The sequence below is a fragment of the Pinus tabuliformis genome, chromosome 8 (genome assembly GCF_031772625.1).
Source record: "Pinus tabuliformis cultivar Carrire ecotype Pingquan chromosome 8, CPIR1, whole genome shotgun sequence".
Classification (NCBI taxonomy): Eukaryota; Viridiplantae; Streptophyta; class Pinopsida; order Pinales; family Pinaceae; genus Pinus; species Pinus tabuliformis.
Window position 1 is genome coordinate 1,291,045,079 of NC_142294.1, and position 19,451 is coordinate 1,291,064,529.

Here is a 19,451-nt window from a genome sequence, read left to right on the forward strand (position 1 = left end):
CTGTGAAGTTTGGGGCTGCAGCATCTCCAGAGAATCATGGAGAAAGATTGAGCAAATCTAGAAGCATTTTATAATTTATAACCTGAAAATTAAAAGTAATACACCCTATCCTATTCTCCTTATAGAAGCAGGTCTTTCTCCTATTGAGAGCCTAGCTATGCTCAGGTTTCTGGTGTACAAGCACAAGCTCAATAACATGGACAATCGTAGACTTCCTAAGCTAGCTTTAAATTCCAGCCAAAACCACCTAAGGCTTAACCGAGGATGGCATAAGGACACAAGGGCCTGGTTAAACTATTGGGAGATCAATGAGAATGATGCTTTGCAAAACATAAATAACATTAAAGATATTGTTACTTCTAAGTTCAAAGAAAAATTGTGGTGCGAGAAATATTTAGCGTCTAAAAGAAAATTAAGTTATTATAAGAAGGTCATCAACCCCACCCTTGAAGATCAAAAGTATCTCTCTATTTTAACTAGCTTAAAGAAGAAAATTAATATAACAAAGATTAGAACGAATTCTCATGAGCTCCATAGTGAAACTGGCCGTTGGGCAGTTCCTAAAACGCCATGGATAGAAAGGATCTGCCATATTTGTGAGAATAGGAGCATCGATGATGAAAACCACTTCCTCTTAGAGTGCCCTGCATACAACCACATTAGATCTCAATTTCACAACCTTTGTTACAATACTGACCTTCCTAGCCTTTTACAATGCCAAAATTATAGTGAGCTCGGGAGGCTTTTCTCCGAGCTCTTTGAGCATAGGAATAAAATCTTAAATCAAAATAAATAATTTGTCTTTTTAGGTCCGATAGATCATTATTTGGTCTCAACGGACGTTAACCATCATCATCATTATCATCAATAAATAGTTTAATTAAATTAAATAAATTACCTTTTCTAATTAACCATTTAAATTATTTTATTTATATATATATTTTTACTTAAAATATATATATATATATATATATATATATGAGAGATTATTAATAAATAAATTAATAGATTACTTTTATTCTCGTCCCTAACAACCTATTATTATAATTTTAATTTATATATATATATATATATATATATATATATATATGCGTGTGTAATATTAACAATAATTATTAAACAATTTAAATAAATAAGTAAATTATCTTTTTAAACTAACCACTAAAAGTATTTTATTTATTATTTTTTATTCCGAATTTTTATCTTAATAACCTAATATTATAACTTTTATATATATATATAAATAATTATTAATAAATAAATTAAATTAAAGTTTTTAAAACTAACCATTAAAATTATTTTATTTATCCATAAATAATAATAATAATATTAAAAATAATAATAATATTAAATTAATAAATAATAATTTGACTACTAATATTATTAATATCAAGACTATATTACTAATATAATATTAATTATATTTAATAAATAATTTAATTAAACAAAAAAATTACCTATATTATTAATATATAATAATAAATCATTTAGTTAAATTAAATAAATTACCTTTTCTAACTAACCATTTAAATTATTCTCGTCCTTAGCAACCTATTATATATATATATATATATATTAACAATAATTATTAAAGAGCCTTGATAAAATCCTAACACTTGAACTACTAGAGCGCGCGCTCTGCTCTGATCTGCAGAGTTGGGATTAGGTCTGCAGCCGCCGTCCAGCTTGGACGCTGCCATGAGCGGGCCTGGGGGTGGGGAGTCCGCTCCCACCCCACCATCATCTTCTGAAGAAGCATTCCGTAGACTATTAACGCAGAAAGGGAAGAAACGCCAGACCTCTGAAGTGCCGAAATTCATAAAAAAGCTCGAAGAAATACCAGAGATTGCACTCCCAGAGGAACAATCGATTAAAATCGCTCTTGCTCTGGTTGACAGAGGCCTGGTAGGGCAGTTTATGGGCCGCTGGCCTTCCACTAAAACCACGGACGATTGGATTCAGCGAAACTGGAGACCTCAGCTGAAAAACAACGTGATTTGTTATGTTGTGGGAGGAGGCTATTTCATTTTTGAATTTACCACCAAAGAAGATCATGATTTGGTGTTCAGAAACGGGCCGTATTTTATGGGAAATCAGGGACTGTATCTTAGAAAATGGAGCCTTGACTTCGATCCCTCTGTCGATGTCCCTAAGGAGGCGCCGATCTGGGTTTGACTACCTAATCTCCCAATACACTGCTGGAGCTATCAATCCCTGCAGAAGATTGGTAATGGGCTGGGTCGTTTCATTGACAAAGTTGATCACAAGGGCCAATATACATGCGCTAGAATCTGCGTGGAAGTCGATCTGGAAGCCGGTCTGCCAGAAGCGGTCAAACTTACAGTTGGAGAATGGCAGCATTACCAGAAGCTGGACTACGAGCAGTTGCCTTTCAAATGCCGAACCTGTCATGAGCATGGACACTTCCAGCGAAACTGCCCAAAAGCTCCAACAGGGAACACGGTTGAAGAAGAAGGATGGAAAGAAATCAAAAAGGGAAAGGTTGTTCCAAAGCCCCCGGGGCAAAACAACTCCGTTCCATTGGGGAAGCCACAAATTAATTCAAAAGCCGCTGCTGCTTCTAAAGATGGCTCCTCCTCAGGAGAAAAGGTGGATGTCATGGAGACCCAAGAGGAAACAGAAAATAAGTTGAAGCAAGTGAAAGAAAATGAAGTCGAATCAACTGTTCCACCAGTTGATGATTGTCAGAGGGGAAATGAAGGCAATGAAGAGCACATCAGTCTCGCCTCCGACTCTGAGGGAGAATCAGAAGAGAGAGATTCTGAAACTGACAACTTGCTAGTCACTCCTATCAAGACGGCTAGGGGGCGGAAATCCAAAAAGAAACATAGAGAGGAAAAAACTTATATAGATGTCCTCCAAGGTTCCCAAAAAACCCTCAAAGGAATGATGAATACCAGATCTGGGCGTAAGAGTAACAGGGCTCCAATAGGAGCCTCAATCCCCCAAGTCAGTAAATAATGAAATATGTCTCCTGGAATTGCAGAGGTTTAGGTAGAAGGTTGAAAGAGGAAGCCTTGAAAGATATAGTGAGAATATACTCACCTGAAATCCTCCTCATCCAGGAGACAAAGCTGGAGGATCTTCTTCTCCTCCAATCTAGTAAAGTTTTTTGGCAAAAAGGTCATGGAAGAGCGGTTAGTGCAAGAGGCGCTTCTGGTGGAATAGACACCTTTTGGAACAACGCCATATATGATCTTATTCAAGAAAAAAGTAGCCCCCATTGGCTTTTCACTCAGCTCCTCCATAAAGATTCTGGTCAACAAGTAAGTATGTTTAATGTTTATGCTCCTGTATTGCCAGGCAAGAAAAAATTTTGTTGGAACTCGCTTCATTCATTTCTTTCAGAGCAAAATCCTGGAAATATCATTATTGCAGGTGACCTGAATGTCACCCTTGCTCTTAATGAGAAAAAGGGAGGCTCCATTGTCAGGGACCCTGCCAGAGAATGGGTTGAAGATATAATGCTGGGCTGGGATCTGGAGGATATTAAACCTGCTTCAGGTAAATACACCTGGTCCAACAAAAGATTAGCCCCCAATCACATTGCTGCCCGTTTGGACAGATTCCTTGTCCACTCTACTTTCCTGACATGCGGTCTTATGGCCACTTCTAAAATTCTTCCAAATCTCACTTCTGATCATAAGCCCATCCTCCTCGAGCTTTCCCTGGATGGTAATCTAGGCCCCATTCCTTTTCGTTTCAGTCCTCTGTGGATTCAACAAGAAGGATTCCAAGAGGTGGTTTCTGAAGCCTGGAATATGCCTGTCCATGGTTCTCCATTCTTTGTGTGGGAAGAGAAAATCAGGGGCCTAAAAAGAAGCCTTAAGGAGTGGGCTAAAAGATTGAAAACCCCTACTGCCAAAAGAAAAGAAACTCTTAACAGTCTTGCTGCTCATCAATTAGATATGGAGCATAGTCCTGTAACACAAAGTCTTCTCCAAAAAGAAGTCGAGCTTCAAAAAGAGGTTCATAGATCTAGCAGGGAGGAGGAAGAATTCTGGAGACAGAAGTCTAGGAATCTATGGTTACAGTCCGGAGATAAAAACACCAGCTTCTTTCATAAGCAAGCTGAAGCTCGAAAGAATTTCAAATCGGTTTCTGAGATACATTTCCAAAACACTGTGGTTAAGGATTTCGATGGCATTAAGAGAGCTGCTTACTCCTTCTTCAAAGATCTTTATTCGGCTCCTAAAGAACCCCCTATTGATCCTCATGCCTACCCGATTGAATTAATTCCCAAGTGCGTTCAGGAATCGGATAATGCCATGTTGATAGCTCCGATCAGTATGGACGAGCTTAAGAAAGTTCTGGACTGCATGGAGCCTGATAAAGCCCCAGGCCCAGATGGGTTCTCTGTCAGGTTTCTCTTGACTTGCTGGTCAACAATAAAAAAAGATCTATTGAGAATGGTCATAAAGTCCCAGAATTGTGCAAAGATGGGCGGGGGCATCAAATCGTCCTTTCTCGCCTTGATCCCAAAAGAGAAAGGCGCCTCAGACTTCAGCAGATTTAGGCCCATATCCCTGTGCAATTCCAGTTACAAGCTGGTCTCCAAAATAATTGCCAACAGGCTTAAGAACATATTGCCAGACATCATCCCTGAAAATCAAGGCGGATTCATAAAAGGAAGAAAGATATTGGACAACATTGTGCTGGTGCAAGAAGCAGTTCACTCTAGTTGCCAAAGAAACGAGAAAGGTATGGTGATTAAGCTCGATCTGGCTAACGCATTTGATAGGGTGAGACATGAATTTTTGTTCATTGTGATGAAGAAGTTAGGCTTCTCAACAGACTTCATAAACTGGGTGAAAGCCTGTATTGCCTCACCATGGATCGCGCCACTGGTCAATGACCGCTCTACTGACTTCTTCCAAGCCTCTAGGGGCCTTAGACAAGGATGTCCTTTGTCTCCACTCCTCTATGCTGTTCAGGCCTCGGTGCTTAGTTTCCAACTCGATCATAACTAGCAGAATCAAACCCTGCCTGGCCTAAGAACTACTCACAAGGTGAAAGACATTAATCATGCCCAGTTCGTCGATGACACCTTGCTGCTTGGAGGAGCCAGCATAATCTCTGCCAGATCCTTCAAGAAGGAGCTGGACATTTACAGGTTGTTCTCGGGCAGCAAAATTAACTATCGAAAATGCTCTATCTATGGCTGGAACTGCTCGATCAAGGAGCTGTCAGATATTGCAAGGCTTTTAGAAATGGATGGAATTCGAAATTGGGAGTCATTTAAATACCTCGGGATCCCAATCTTCAAAACTAAGCCTAAAGTTGCTCATTGGCTGCCACTGCTCGATAAGATAAAGAAAAGAATCCAAGCTTGGGGTGCTTCTTAGCTGAATAATGCAGGGAAAGTCATCCTTATGAAATCGGTCCTTATAAGTATGCCTCTATATCAACATTCTGTTCTCCTTGCCCCCAAAACCTTTCTCAGTAAAATGGACAGTCTGTTGAGAAGATTCCTGTGGGAAGGTGGGAACAACAACGATAGAAGGCTCCATTTAGTGAATTGGGAAACTCTCAAGCGACCACTACTGGAGGGAGGCCTCCACCTGTGTAACTTGGTTGCTCAAAACCTTGCTTTGGGATCCAAGATCCTGTGGAATTTAGTCTCTGGAAACTCTAGCTGGAGTAAAAGAGTCATTTGGAAGAAATACTTCCAAGGGCATCGCTTGAGATGCTTGGATAAGCCTCCAAGATCTTTAAAAGGATCCCCGATCTTCAATCTTTGCAGTTCTGCTAGGGAGCAATTCAGCCATTATCTTTATTGGATCCCTGGTAATGGGAGAAAAATCAAAAACTGGGAAGACTCGATTCTGGGTGATCAACCTCTGAATCAAGTGGAAGGTATAGCAAACATCAAAGACTGGCTTCAGTCCTGCAATTTGTACACTCTGTGGGATATATCGAACTGGAAGGATGCTCCTGATAGACTCTGGGATTGTTGGAATCTGGGGGAGGTCCCCCTTATGCTGCAGGGGGAAGCTTCATTACTGTTAGATCTATTTCAAGGCAAATCTCCCTCAAAGGCCACTTCTAAAGACAAAAGAGGTTGGGGCTCCCTCTCAGGCTCTTACACTGCTTCCGAAGGTTATAAAAGAATTATGGTTGTCCCATATGCTCCTCCTAACCCAGCTCAAAGGAAATTTATATGGGAATTCCCCTCTCTCCCCAAAATTGACTTCTTCTGTTGGATTGTTGCACACCAAAGCATTCTTACCAGAGATAATTTGCGTAGACGAGGGATGGAAGGGCCTTCTGGGTGCCCCTTTTGCTTGTCTGATGAAGAAATTGTCAATCACCTGTTGCTGCTTTGCCCCTTTGCTCAAGTAGTCTGGAGGGGAGTACTGATGTTAGGTCCAGCTAAACTTGATCTCCCAGATAGCATTCCTTCTTTGCTCCGAACTTGGGCCAGCTTATCTCCCTTCTGCCTTACAAAAAAAAGTCTTCTTAAAACAAGTTGGATGTGGATCCCTAAATTCATCTGCTGGAAGTTGTGGTTGGAGAGGAATAATAGAATTTTCAGAGGAGAAAGCTGCACTTCTATAAGAGTTATTTCTAAAATCAAAGCTTTGCTGGGCGAGGCTTTGGAAGCCAATACTTCCTCAAGGAATGAAATGAGTCTGGTCAAAGAGGAGGAGCATTGGCTTAAAGAACTGGTTCCAAATCTGAAAGAAAGGTCCATTCCTCCTGCATTCGCCCATGCCAACTGGGAGATTAGGCTGGAGGAACTGGAGTTTATTAAGTGGAGATCGGCCCTGGATGATCACTGTTTATTCTTCGACGGGGCCTCTAAAGGAAACCCTGGGGCTGCTGGCAGTGGTGGGGTTCTACTGCGACCTGGAGGTTCATCAGAATTGCGGTTCCACTGGGGTCTGGGCATCGAAACCAATAACAGAGCGGAGGCTCTTGCACTGTGGCAGGGGCTGAATCTGGCGATTAATAGAAATATCCTCACTCTCTCTGTCTTTGGAGATTCTAGACTTATCATCCAGGCGTTGATCTCTCATAAGACCCCCCATCAGGTTCATTTAGCCACTATTATAAAAAAAAACCGGCTATTATTGCCCAAGTTCAGTAAAATCTCCTTCTTCCACATATTAAGGAATCTCAACTCTCAAGCTGATATGGAGGCCAATCTTGGCTCCCTCTGTAAACGGAGATCTCTGGTGGTCAATTCGATTGAATCCTCATGTTCCATTCCTTAATGTTTCTGCTGATCAGACTTCCTTTCCTAATTGATCTTAGGGCTATCACTCTTCTCCTCAATACTCTGCTCTACGGGATCTCACCTCAATGTATAATCAAACTATTTAAAACTGTGGTCTCAGGCCTGTTCTCATTCTCTGTTAGTCTTCCTTTCAATGGCCTCTGTTTCCTGTCGGTGACCTGTTTTTCAAGCGTCCACAAAGGACCTTCAAGATGGCATCTCAGTTCCAGTTTTGACCTTTACTCTGCTCTCAAATCTGAAGGCCGTTTACATCATTATCAAAGCTTCTCATCTCCGAAAGGCTGCAATCTCGACCTGTATATCTGTGCGATGCAAAATTGGGCCCTGCGATGGAGCTCCTCCTTTATAGTAGCAGCCTCTTCAAAGTAGACGTGGATAACCATTATCTTCCACCAATCAATTGCACCGTTGCTCTTATGTATTGCACGCACATGAATTGCCCAGGGAAGTTCTCTGGCCCTTGTGCGATGCTTCGCCCCTGTCCTACATCACCTCAATCAGCTCTGAGGGACATCATGTCAAAGTAGGCGAAGCGAACAATCCACTGATTCTGATCACCTGTATGACTGGTAATATTCCTAAAGCGAGGCGAACCTTTCTCGGTGATCTGCCTTCTGGTTTCTTTGACAGCAAATCCAAACAGCTACCCACGAGAATCTTTCTCTGTCATCGTTGTATTGTAAGAGCATGCGGCAGCTAGTTTGCCACCCTAAATAAAAATAACCGTTATTGTCAAAAAAAATAAAAATAATTATTAAATAATTTAAATAAATAAATAAATTATCTTCTTAAACTAACCACTAAAAGTATTTTATTTATTTTTTAATCCTAACTTTTATTATAACTTATATATATATATATATATATATATATATATATATAATCATTAATAAATAAATTAATTAATTTTTAAAACTAACCATTCAAAATATTTTATGTATTAATATTAAAAATAATAGTAATATTAATGAATAATAATTTGACCTGGGTCCTAAGGTGAAAATTAGCTGTTGGTCGATTTAGCCGTTGGAGTCTCTGCTCAAACTATTTAACATGCTAAGGTGGATCTGTTTCTTCAACTTGTCCTGACGATGAACCACACTTGTTGGTTCAAAACGCGTCGACAAATGTCTGTCTACATGTGATTTACGCTGAAGTTATTCTTTCAACTTTCAAGTCTTGTAAAATATTTTTGTGTGGACCAGAAGAATGTCATGTGACATTAATTATGGAGGGATATATACGTTGGGATTTGGGTATTTTGAAAATCATTATAGATTGTGAGCTTGAACTCTTCCAATGAACTTGTCGTTTGTTGGAATAGAGTAGAAGAATTTATTTGATAGCCACACACAAAGGATAATCATTTTTCAAGGACAATATTTATCATTGGGCACATTTAATTTTGAAGAATATTGCATTGTTAGCTATTTGCCTTTACAAGTACATTTGTGATCATTTGTTGACTTGAGTTGTTTAAATAATGACAAAAATTCATTGATTATTGGAGTTATTGAGAACTCTAATTGTGTCAACTACTAATAACATAGTGCAAATCAGTAAAGACACTCTCTATGACATTCAGACCTACCTGCATAATGCACAAGAAAAGATCGAGTTTTTGCAGTTTGAATCTCAGTTTCAACAAGAAGAGCTACAACATCGTAAGCATCATTCTGTTCAGAACATTGAGATAAACTCCCATCAGTAGCAAGTCAATATTGTTGAAGTTCATTCAGATCCAGTGTCCAATAAAGCAACAAAGTTACATGCAGATGCAGAAGTTTAGTTTGCACTTCCCAAGCCCATCATCAGACCTTGGGAACAACTTGTCCACAATAAGCAAAGAACTAGTCTTGGATATGACAAGGAAGTGTCCTTTCATATTCCGGATTACTCAAATCCCATCCAGTTTCAGAGTGCTGGATTACTTCATGACAGTTCACCTTCAGCTGTTCCAGATTTTGCCCCTCCTCCACAGCAACAACAACAACAACAGATTGTGAAATGCCAACATTGTGACCGAGTTGGCCATATGAAAGATTATTGTTTTGATCTTCATCCATGTAAGCACTGTCATAAAACCAGTCATTCTTCAAACAAATGCTTCAAAAACAAACCTCCTGCAAGAAGAAAGATTCATCTTGGATGGATTGCTTCTTGACAATGGGTATCAACAACCAAGAAGATATTTTAGTCACGTGTCAAAACTTGTTCTAGAGTATTGAACAGTCTTGCAATTGAGTTTTCTCCATCATCTCACCTTGTATCTGACAAGGGGGAAATGATGGTCATCTACAAGTTTCAAAGCCACATCAAGCAAGCCTGAGCCACAACCTGCCATACCAGATTCATAGTTATAGCCATAGACAAAGATGCCCCTGAGCATACCTTCAGTTCGTGATACCTCTTCAAAGAATTGGGGACACTTCCTCTAGCAGAAGACTTCATCTTCTTGCCAGTTTTGGAAGAGTTCCAGGAATTTCATTAAGCATTCCAGAGTTGGTGGTAATCCTTAAACCATCACAGGTTGAGACCTCCCTTTCATGGTTGAAGGTTTCCCTCTTCAAAAGAATAGGAGCACTTCCTCTAGCAGAAGACTTCAGCTTCATGCCAGACTTGGAAGAGTTCTAGGAATTGCACTAAGCATTCCAGTGTTGGTGATCATCCTTAAACCACCACCCTTTATACCAACATTTCACAGAGCACATTCCGCCTAGCGCTGCCATGCATTTTTGCACATTTTGTATTACAATTCTCTTCTTAGACACATACATAACCTTTCGGATTAAGGGGGGGAATGTTGGACACCTAATCCTCTATGGGTTAGTGTGGAAATTGAATAGACTAAAGGAGTCCAAGAGACCACTTGGAATATGAATCCAAGGGTCACATCATGTACTATAAATGTGTATCATTTGTTAATAATAAATGTACTCTCATGTTTATCTTTCATATTATGTTGTTGCTATGTATGTGTTTAACATGTTCCATTGACTTCTTTTGTTGAAATTTAAGTTGGTTTGTAGATAATGGTGTATTGTTTTGGAAAATCCACTTTTCCTTGCGAGTTGCAATCAATGTTGTCAAAAAGAGTTAGGATTTATTTCTTTCCCCACTTGTTTGCGGATGATTGCTTGATAGGTTCATGCCTTAACAATAGTGGTCACTTGTCTACCATGGTGTTTCCTTTTTTTCATTTTGCATACAAAATTGAATGTACAGTGGGATCAATGATTTTGTTTAGCACGCCTGCAAGTTATTTGCATACAAAAAATTATTTGATTGTCAACCCTTTTACAAAGACGTTTAGAAACGTTGGAGTTCTTAGTGTTGGGAGCGAAGATTCTTTTTTTTTATTGCAAAAATGCAACCCATGAAAATATGAATGGATATTTTTGAAACATGCTACTAAAAAAGTGGACTCACATTTATTTTTATTAATATATTTTACTTTATTTTATTATTTTTTATAATATTTCCTTATGTATCCTATTATTAATTTCTAAAATTATTTTAACTTCTTATTGATTAATTTTTATCTATTGATTATTATATGATTTTTTTTTTTAATTTTTTAATTTTTTTTTAACATAGTCGGTTACTTTTTTTATATTGCAAAAAAGAAAGGAGCGAGTTCCTTGTACATTCGGAAGTGAGTTGTTTCAAATGTTGTCCACAAAAAGGGAGCACAGTCCCCGCAACTACATTTGCAACCTTGAAACTGTGAACTTCAAAAACTAAAGTGGCATACTGCCTTACCAACTATCCTAGAAATAAGCTATATTTGCATTGCATTAGAAAAAAGAGACACAATCACCAGAATTGGTTAACTAATTCCTCCTGCTAGGGGCGGCGCTTCTTGCTATACCTGGAGGATGTATCCCCTTGTTGACTTTGGTTGAGGTTTTTTATGTACTCAACAACTTCTTCCAGATGTTTGCATTTGTCTTTTAGTTCTTCTATTTCAGCTTTCTGAAGATCAATGTCTCTTTGCTTGTACACATTGACAGTCTTCATCTCGGCCCTGAGGTCCTTTAGTGCTTGGTTGAATCTTCCAATCATAAACCTGTTGGCCCTACAAGTTGGGCAGCTGTCATTCTTTTTTGCTCTCTCTAGTGGGTTGCAAGCCATTCTGCTGCTTTGAAATGATGTCGTGGTTGTTTCTTTTTTGATTCTAGTGAATGCCCTGTTACTAGGATGATTTCTGCTTGTTCCTCTGTTGCTGTTGAAGAAGTTCTGAACAATGGGATCCTTTTGTTGACACCTCTCCAAAGCTTCGCTCAAACCACTGTATCTCTGTCTCTGCTTTAACCAAAACCAATCCTTATAGTGGTCATGTTTTAAGATGCTGGCCGAGAGGTGATGATTTGGCAGATTGTGAAATGAGAATGAAGAGATTAGCTCCACAAAGACAGAGTTTTGAGGGCACTGATAGAAAGAGATAGTTTCCAGAGTGATTGAGTAAAGAGTCTGAAGCCTGAGGACTGAGGAGTTGTATGAGTGCCTATGAATGAGACAGGGGAAGACAGAGCTCTGGTCAATGTAGGAAACAAAGGTATCAATTGGGTGATAGCGCTGAGTATTGATCCTGTGTGAACAACTTGAGAGACCAAGGAAGGGAGGAAATCTTGTAGGCTTTAATCTTTAAGCTTCGGGCTGGCTACGACAGGGGAAAACAAAGCTCTGTTCGAAAAAGGAATCAGAGGCGACTACCGAATGATTGAGCTGAGGATTGCTCATGTGTACACAACTTGAAAGAACGAGGAAGGGAGGATGACGAGTTCCTGTGGGCTTCAACCTATAAGCTTCAAGTTGACTACGGGGATTATTAATGGAGTGGCCTAATAGATGATACTGAGAATTTTCTAAATAGTGAATATTACTAGGAGCTGCCACCAATTTATTGATCTCAGGGTGAAGAAGTGACCTGCTGCTGTAGGTGACCGTCATGAATCGAATAACCTGATTGCTTGCACAGATGCCCGTTGAGATATGACTTAAACTTGTATGACACTTTCGATCATGCTGCCTGTGGTTGATATGACTGATACCATCTTCGCTCAGAAGTAAAGGACGACTGCAATCTTTATCAATCATGCTTTGGAGCTTTTTTGGGATTGGGAGGATATTGTGTTCTGAACTATGTTGATTGCACTTGATATCCTCTATTCTCAAATCTTCATTGTTTTCTACAGGCAATCTGCTTCTTGAAGTGATGTTTTGATTTTCCTCTTTTCTTTTTTTGTTTTCCCTTTTGATATGCTTCTTTCCTATTTCTTCTTTCTCAATCCTCATTATGGATGTGAAAATCATGGTATATTTTCTACATAAACTTCATTATTTTCTTTTACAGTTCCAACTATTCTTTCAATTGCTTTGTTGGCGTAGCTGTCTGCTTCCTTGTTTTGATTTCTCATAACATGCTTGAGAGTTATATCTCCCAGACTTTTTATGTTGGTTCTAATCCTTTGACAGATTTTGTTGATTGCAGTGTTGTTGAAGTCCTTTTCGGTTGCCATTGCTGCTATGATTATTGCCAAATCTCCTATTATTATAGGATCCTTAATCGCATTTCTTTTTAAAAGCCTTGTGCCTAATAGAAGGCTATGTGCTTCAGCCTTGTTGTTTGTCATTTCTCCAAGACTCCATTCGTAATTTTTAATTTTTTTCCATTTGGATCTATGATGACTCTGCCTGCTCCTGCTCTTTCTGGGTTTGTGTTGAAGCTCCATCAAAAAAGAGAATGTATCTTTTATGTTCTTTCATCCATTTTTCAAATTCTTTATCATCCAGTCTTGATTTCCAACTCTTGGCTATGGAGGTTTTTTCTTTTTTGCTGTTGCTTCTGTTTTGTTTTCTAAAATTGCTTTACTGTACCAATCTTTTTCTTCTTGTTGTAGGCTGCTCTGATCCATTTTTGATACTCCATTTGTGCTTATTATCTCTGAAACTTGACTCCAAGTTTTTGAAAGAATCTTGCCTAAACTTGGTTTTAGTTCCTTGAAAATACATTTGTTTCTGGCTAACCAAATCTGCCAACACAAGATTGAGGGAAGGCACTTCCAAATCCTACTTATTGTTGCATTTTTTCTTTTTGTGTACGGGTAGCTTTTGTCCCAATTTTTATGTAGTGTTGTCAGCTGAGTTGAAAAGTTTATGTTTATTTCCAAGAGACTTGTTAAATGATTCCAGCACTCTCTAGCCACCTTACAATTCATGAAAAGATGTTGAATTGTTTCTTCCTCCCTTTGACACATTGCACATCTAGAAGGCCCTTGTATTCCTTTTTTTTTAATTTTCAGAGGTGAGAATTTTACCTTTGAGTAGCATCCACATGAAGACTTTAATTTTGGGCAGACATTCTGTTTTCCAAGCTGCCTTCGAGAGACTCCAATCTTGTTGACTTTGATGTTCTTGAAGAAGATTATACCTAGATTTCACTGTGTATTCCCCTCCATTTGGGTCCCAAATAAAACCATCTTGCTCCTCTTTATTAATGGGTGCAGCCCCTGAAAGGTGCATTTTTAATTTCTCCCACTGACTTTTTAATCTTGTTGGAATTGTTGGTATTTTCCATCTAATCCAATTATCTTGATCCCACTCAGAAATAGAGTATAAAGTGTTTATCCTTTTCTCTTCCATCCAGCACTGAAGTCCTCTTAAATTCTGATTCATATTTAGAGGATTTTTCCCCATTATTCGATCCTCCCAGATAGAAGTTGTTTTGCCATTCCCTGGATTTTTAGAGATTTGTTCTCTAATAAGAGGGATTACCTTTTTTACAAGTTTCCAGATTTGAGTGCAAGGCCTATCTGGAATAGAGTCAGTTATCAGCTTTGTTCTATGACAATTTAGATATTTCATCGCTAGAACTTTTTCCCACCAGTAGTCTTTTCCATTTATTATTCTCCAAATTATTTTTGTCCCAAAAGCAATGTTCATTAGACCTGGTAATCGAATTGCTATCCCTCCTTTTTCATAGGGAAGAGTAACTTGCTCCCATCGGATTAAACTGAATTTTTTGTTTTCTTGTTTTCCTCCTTGCCATAGGAAGCTTCTTATTATTATTTCCATTTTCTTGTGGGCACTTGCCGGAGCCATAATTATTGCATATTGATATATGGGAAGGGCTGAGAGGAGTGCCTTGATCATGATCACTCTTCCTGCCAAATTAAGCCACATCATTCCCCAATTCTGAATTTTATCCTTCATTTTTTTCACTTGCTTGCTCTATAATTCTGATTTTACCATTTCCTTTGCTAATGGCGGCCCGAGATAAGTGAAATGAGTCCATTTTATTTGTATTGGAATTTCCAGAATTTGTGATATACGTTGCATAACTCTTGGGGAAGTGTTCCAACAACATATTCTACATTTGGTGTTATTTAATATGCCTCCTGAGGCTTGGAGAAATTCATCTAACACTTTTTAAAATCGATTCGCAATTATGCTAGATGCCTCGCCCATAAGAAGGGTATCATCTACAAAGAGAGAGTGATTTATTTCTTTGACCCCTCTCGTTGTCTAGATACCTGTTGTTTTTTCCCTTTTCTCTGGCTTTCCAACATTGCATTTAGCGATTTAGCTATGATGATGTAGAGGAAACGAGAGAGTGGACAACCTTGCCGCAATCCTCTTGAACTTTGGAAGAATTTACTAGGCCTTCCGTTTATTAGAGGAGCTATCTAAGGAGTTGATATACACGCCCAGATAGTCTCTATAAAGTTTATTGAGAAGCCGAATTTTTTTAGAATTGCAACAAGAAATTTATGGTTAACTCTATCAAATGCATTAGCCATATCTAACTTCACAATCATTCTTTTCTCCTTCCTTTGGATACTATTATGAATAGCCTCTTGGACGATGATCACATTATCTGTGATTTGCCTCTTGGGAACAAATCCTCCTTGGTTTTTAGATATAATTTCCAGAAGAATTTTTTTAATTCTATTTGCTAGAATTTTGGTGATTATCTTATAAGAAGAGTTGCAAAGGGAGATTGGTCTGTATCTATTGAAGGTCGCTGGGTTGGACTCTTTAGGTATGAGTGCCAAATAGGAGGATTTTGTGTTTTCTCCATTTTTTTTTGAGCATTCTCATAAAATCTTTTTTAATAGTTTCCGAATGCTGTCTATAAAAAGCCATTGTAAACCCATCTGGCCTAGGAGCTTTATCGGGATGAAGGCTCCATACCGCTTCTCTAACTTTATCCTCAGTGATTTCTTTATTTAATTCCTTGTTTTGCTGATCACTTATTTTTTATTTTTTTATTTATTTTTATGTGTGTTGCAGAAATTGTTCATTAACCATCTGCTTATCCCTTGTTGTTAGAAGTTATTTGAAGTGTTTGTGAGCTGCAATTTTTATTTCTTCAACGCCTTTTATCTCCTGCCCATCTACTTGAATATATTCAATCTAATTCCTTGCCCTCCTTATTTTCATTGTATTATGAAAAAATGTTGTGTTTTTATCTCTTGATTTCAGCCATAGGCATCTAGATTTCAGTTGACTTTCCTCTTCTTCTTTCCAATTTTGTTTATAAATTTCCATATAGATTTTCTTTTTTTGTAAGTAATATTCTTTGCTTTCTTCTTTGTTTTCTTTTTCCTTGCAAATGCTGTCCATTTTTTTTGCAATTCGATTTTCCTGGCTTTATCTTGGAGATCATTTTCTCTTGCCCAAGTTTTTAAATGTAGCCTTAGGTTCTTTAGCTTTGTTTCCCAAACGTACTTAGGAGACCTTGTGACACTTATTTTCCAGCTATTTTTGATTTGTTTGCCAAATTTTTCCTTGCTGTCCCAAATTGAGTATATCTGAAGGGGAGCGGACCTTGATTTTCCAACTTACCCAGGCTTATAACTACCAGCTTGTGGTCTGAAGCTGTTGTGTGGACAATCTTGCTTTTCACAAGGGTAAATGTAGCTGCTATGTTTTCATGAATAAGGATTCTATCCGACCTTTCCTTAATATTATTCTTACCTATTCTCTTATTATTCCAAGTATACTTTCCATTGCTTGGTGGAATGTCTATTAAATTATGTTGTTCCATTATTTCTTCAAGAGCTTCTCTTGATGAGTCAGAGTGATATTTCCCACCAAATTTTTCTTCTGTGTTTCTTATCAGATTTAAATCTCCTCCCAGGATTAATTTCCCATTTTGTCTTTCTGCTAGTTCTTCTTTAACTGAATTCCAACACTGTTCTTTTTCTCTGTAATGATTTAGGGAGTAAACATTAATAATGCTATACAACTCCTTTGTATTTAGTTCTCTCAAGTCTGTTCTAATTCAGTGAATGTTGATTTTTTGAGTTATTAGTTCCCATTTCCTTTTGTCCCAAATGGTGCAGATCCCTCCTGATGCTCCTATTGCCTCTAAAACTGTTCCTTCATAATTTCTTAATTTTTGAACCATTTTTGGTTTTCTTGCTTGCTTGTTTTGGTGTCTTGGATCATATAAATGTTTGGCTTTTCCTTAATTAAAATATCTCTAGCTGCGTTGACTTTGAAGATGGTGCCAAGGCCGTGACAATTCCAAGAGACCACTATCATTATTTACTATTATGTTGGTGTGGTCCTCCCTTTCCTCTTTGCTGGATTTTTTCATTGCTTCCTGTATTTTTCCCAAGGAATGTTTCCATTGGTTGTTGAGTTCCTAGTGCCATTTCTTTAGCAGCTACCTCATCTCTGATTTCCTTATTGGATTTTCTTCCCACTTTTTTTTGTTGATCCCAGATTTGGGGATTTTCTTTGGCTTTATTTCTGGTTAGAATGCGATCCACTGAGGGAAGAGGTGGAGAGGAAATAGGATTGGGGGAGTTGGTTATAAGAGCTAGGGAGTTGGGATTCGATGTTGGGGATCTGGGAGAGAGAGGTTCAGAGGAGTCTTCCAAGGGCTCGAAGGGATTCGGGGTTGTGTGTTCCGGGAGGATAACCTTCGCTGGGGGCTGAGAGGTGGTTTCGTTTGTTTCTTGAAGCTGTGGAGTGTTTGGTATTGTCTGCTTATTGATAGGTTTTTTCCTTTTTACTTGTTCCCATGTGTTCTCTTGTTCTTCTACATTTTCATTCTCTCTTTTTTTTAAGACAACTATTAGCAAAATGACCATACTCGTGACATACCTTGCATTTAAATGGTATTTGCTCGTAGTCCAGCTGCTGGATATGCATCCACTGGTCAACCTTGATGTTTATTGCCTCTGCAAGACCTTTTCCGAGATCTACTTCCACACATATTCGGACACAGGCATGCATGTTATCCTTTGGTTCACATCTGTCTATATACTTGCCCACTGCATTTCCTATTGCCTTTACCGAATCATCTCCCCAACAATGGAGTGGAAGATGTGGGAGTCTTACCCAGACTGGAACTGCACTTGGAACATCCATTTCTGGGTCGAAATTTGGCATCCACCTGTTCAGATATAAACCTCTGGAGTCCATGAAGTATGGACCATTTCTGAATATCAGGTCTCTGTCTTCCTTTGATTCAAAGAGAAAAGTGTAATATCCCCTTCCACAAAATCATATTGCTATCTTCCCCTGGGTAGTTGCATTCCAGTTTCTTTCCACCCATTTTTGTACTGATTTGGGTGAAGGCCATAACCTCGTGAATTGTCCTACAAGTCTGCATTCTTCCAGAGAGATAGCTGCTCTTCGAGGGAGTGCAGGTGGAAGAGAGATCTCTGGTATATCTTCGAGCTTCTTAACAAATTTATTGAAGGATGGCCTGTTCCTTGGAGCTCTGTTCTCAGCGATCAGGGATGCGAAAGCTTCTGCATTTTCTTCAGTTCCTTGTTGAGTGGATGAATGAGGATCACCCTCCTCAGAGGGATGCATGATCAGGAAGGCCTCAACAACAAGAGGCTACCGAGAGAGAGGTCTGTAAGGTCAGAAGGCGGCTAGGTTTGCACAACTCGGGCTAGGCTATAGGGCGCACGTTTTTTTTTTACCACCACCATACTTATATATAATATTATCATATATTTATTGATTATTATATTATTATTAAGATCTTTTGGAAAATCACACGGAGTTCCTTCTTATTAATTGCCCTTTTGACTCTTGGATAATTACCATTGCATATTTGGGATGTTTTGATGATGAACCTAGATTGAAAGTTCTAAAAGCGTCACCTTTTTGACCATAAATTTTCCATGTGATTTTTTAGAAGATTTTAATCATTATATCATGAATCATAGAAACATCCAATCTGAAATTATTATATCATATTATAAGTTAGACTTTTATCAACCACATTTATATTAATATAGATGTGTTGTGCTAATTAAAAAAATATATGAATATATTTAGGTGAATACTTGTATGTGTGTGATTTTCTCAGCAACCTTCGAAAGAACATTGACCCTTGTTCAAGCAAACAATGGTAATAGCTGAAGAACCTAGTTCCTATCTTGCGTGCTCCGAGATAGTACGAGGGGATAACTGCAGTCTCCAATGGAAGGTGCAAATATTGTAACAAAGAACGCTAGCTTGCAGTAAACTTGACACAGACCAGTAGATTTCAAACAAAACTCTGAAGACATTTACCCACCAAAAAAACCACCACGTGACAAGGGTTTATCCAACAAGTCAAGTAATCGATAGGACAAATAACCACAACTCTGAGCACATGTTTGATGACCAATTCCAGCAAGTTCCGCGTATGTGAGAATCATGACTAAATACTTAGCCGTTGGTAGGATGCATATTATTCATACGAGGGAGACAACAAGGGAGAGAGGGTTTGTATCTCGAGGCGATCGTTGTCACAGGTGGAAATAGGTGAAAGGGAGTCAGTGCACAGTGAAGAATCGTCCCATGGCCAATACGCTCATCTATAAATTGAAATTCACATGGACAATTGAACATTTCTCCAAGTTGAATGGCGAAGAGCACTACTCCGAGATTTTCTCTGTAGGAGGTCATAAATGGTAAGAGGGTTTCGCATACCATTTGATTCATTGAATTGGGCTTGTGTTTACTCTTAATAGAACAGGAATTTTTTCTTGGATTTGTGATGTTTCAGGCGTGTGTTAATATATCCCAAAGGGAACAAGGTGGATCACCTGTCTATTTACTTAGATGTGGCAGATTCTACCACATTACCAAAGGGCTGGAGCAGATATGTTTCTTTCGTTTTGGCTGTTGTCAATCAGAATCGTCCCAAGCTCACCATCAAGCATGGTATGTC

General features: G+C 38.6%; 1 protein-coding gene across 1 annotated transcript in view; it reads left to right on the top strand.

Annotated features, from left to right (window-relative positions):
* Positions 1-18,635: 18,635 nt before the first annotated feature.
* LOC149240181 (uncharacterized) overlaps positions 18,636-19,451 on the top strand; it is a 107,176-nt gene continuing 106,360 nt past the window's right edge. Inside the window, exons 1-2 of the mRNA XM_089373645.1 lie at positions 18,636-19,191; positions 19,287-19,444. Of these exons, the coding sequence (XP_089229771.1) occupies positions 19,079-19,191; positions 19,287-19,444 (271 nt within the window). The 5' untranslated portion in view covers positions 18,636-19,078. The remainder of the gene's footprint in view (positions 19,192-19,286; positions 19,445-19,451) is intronic.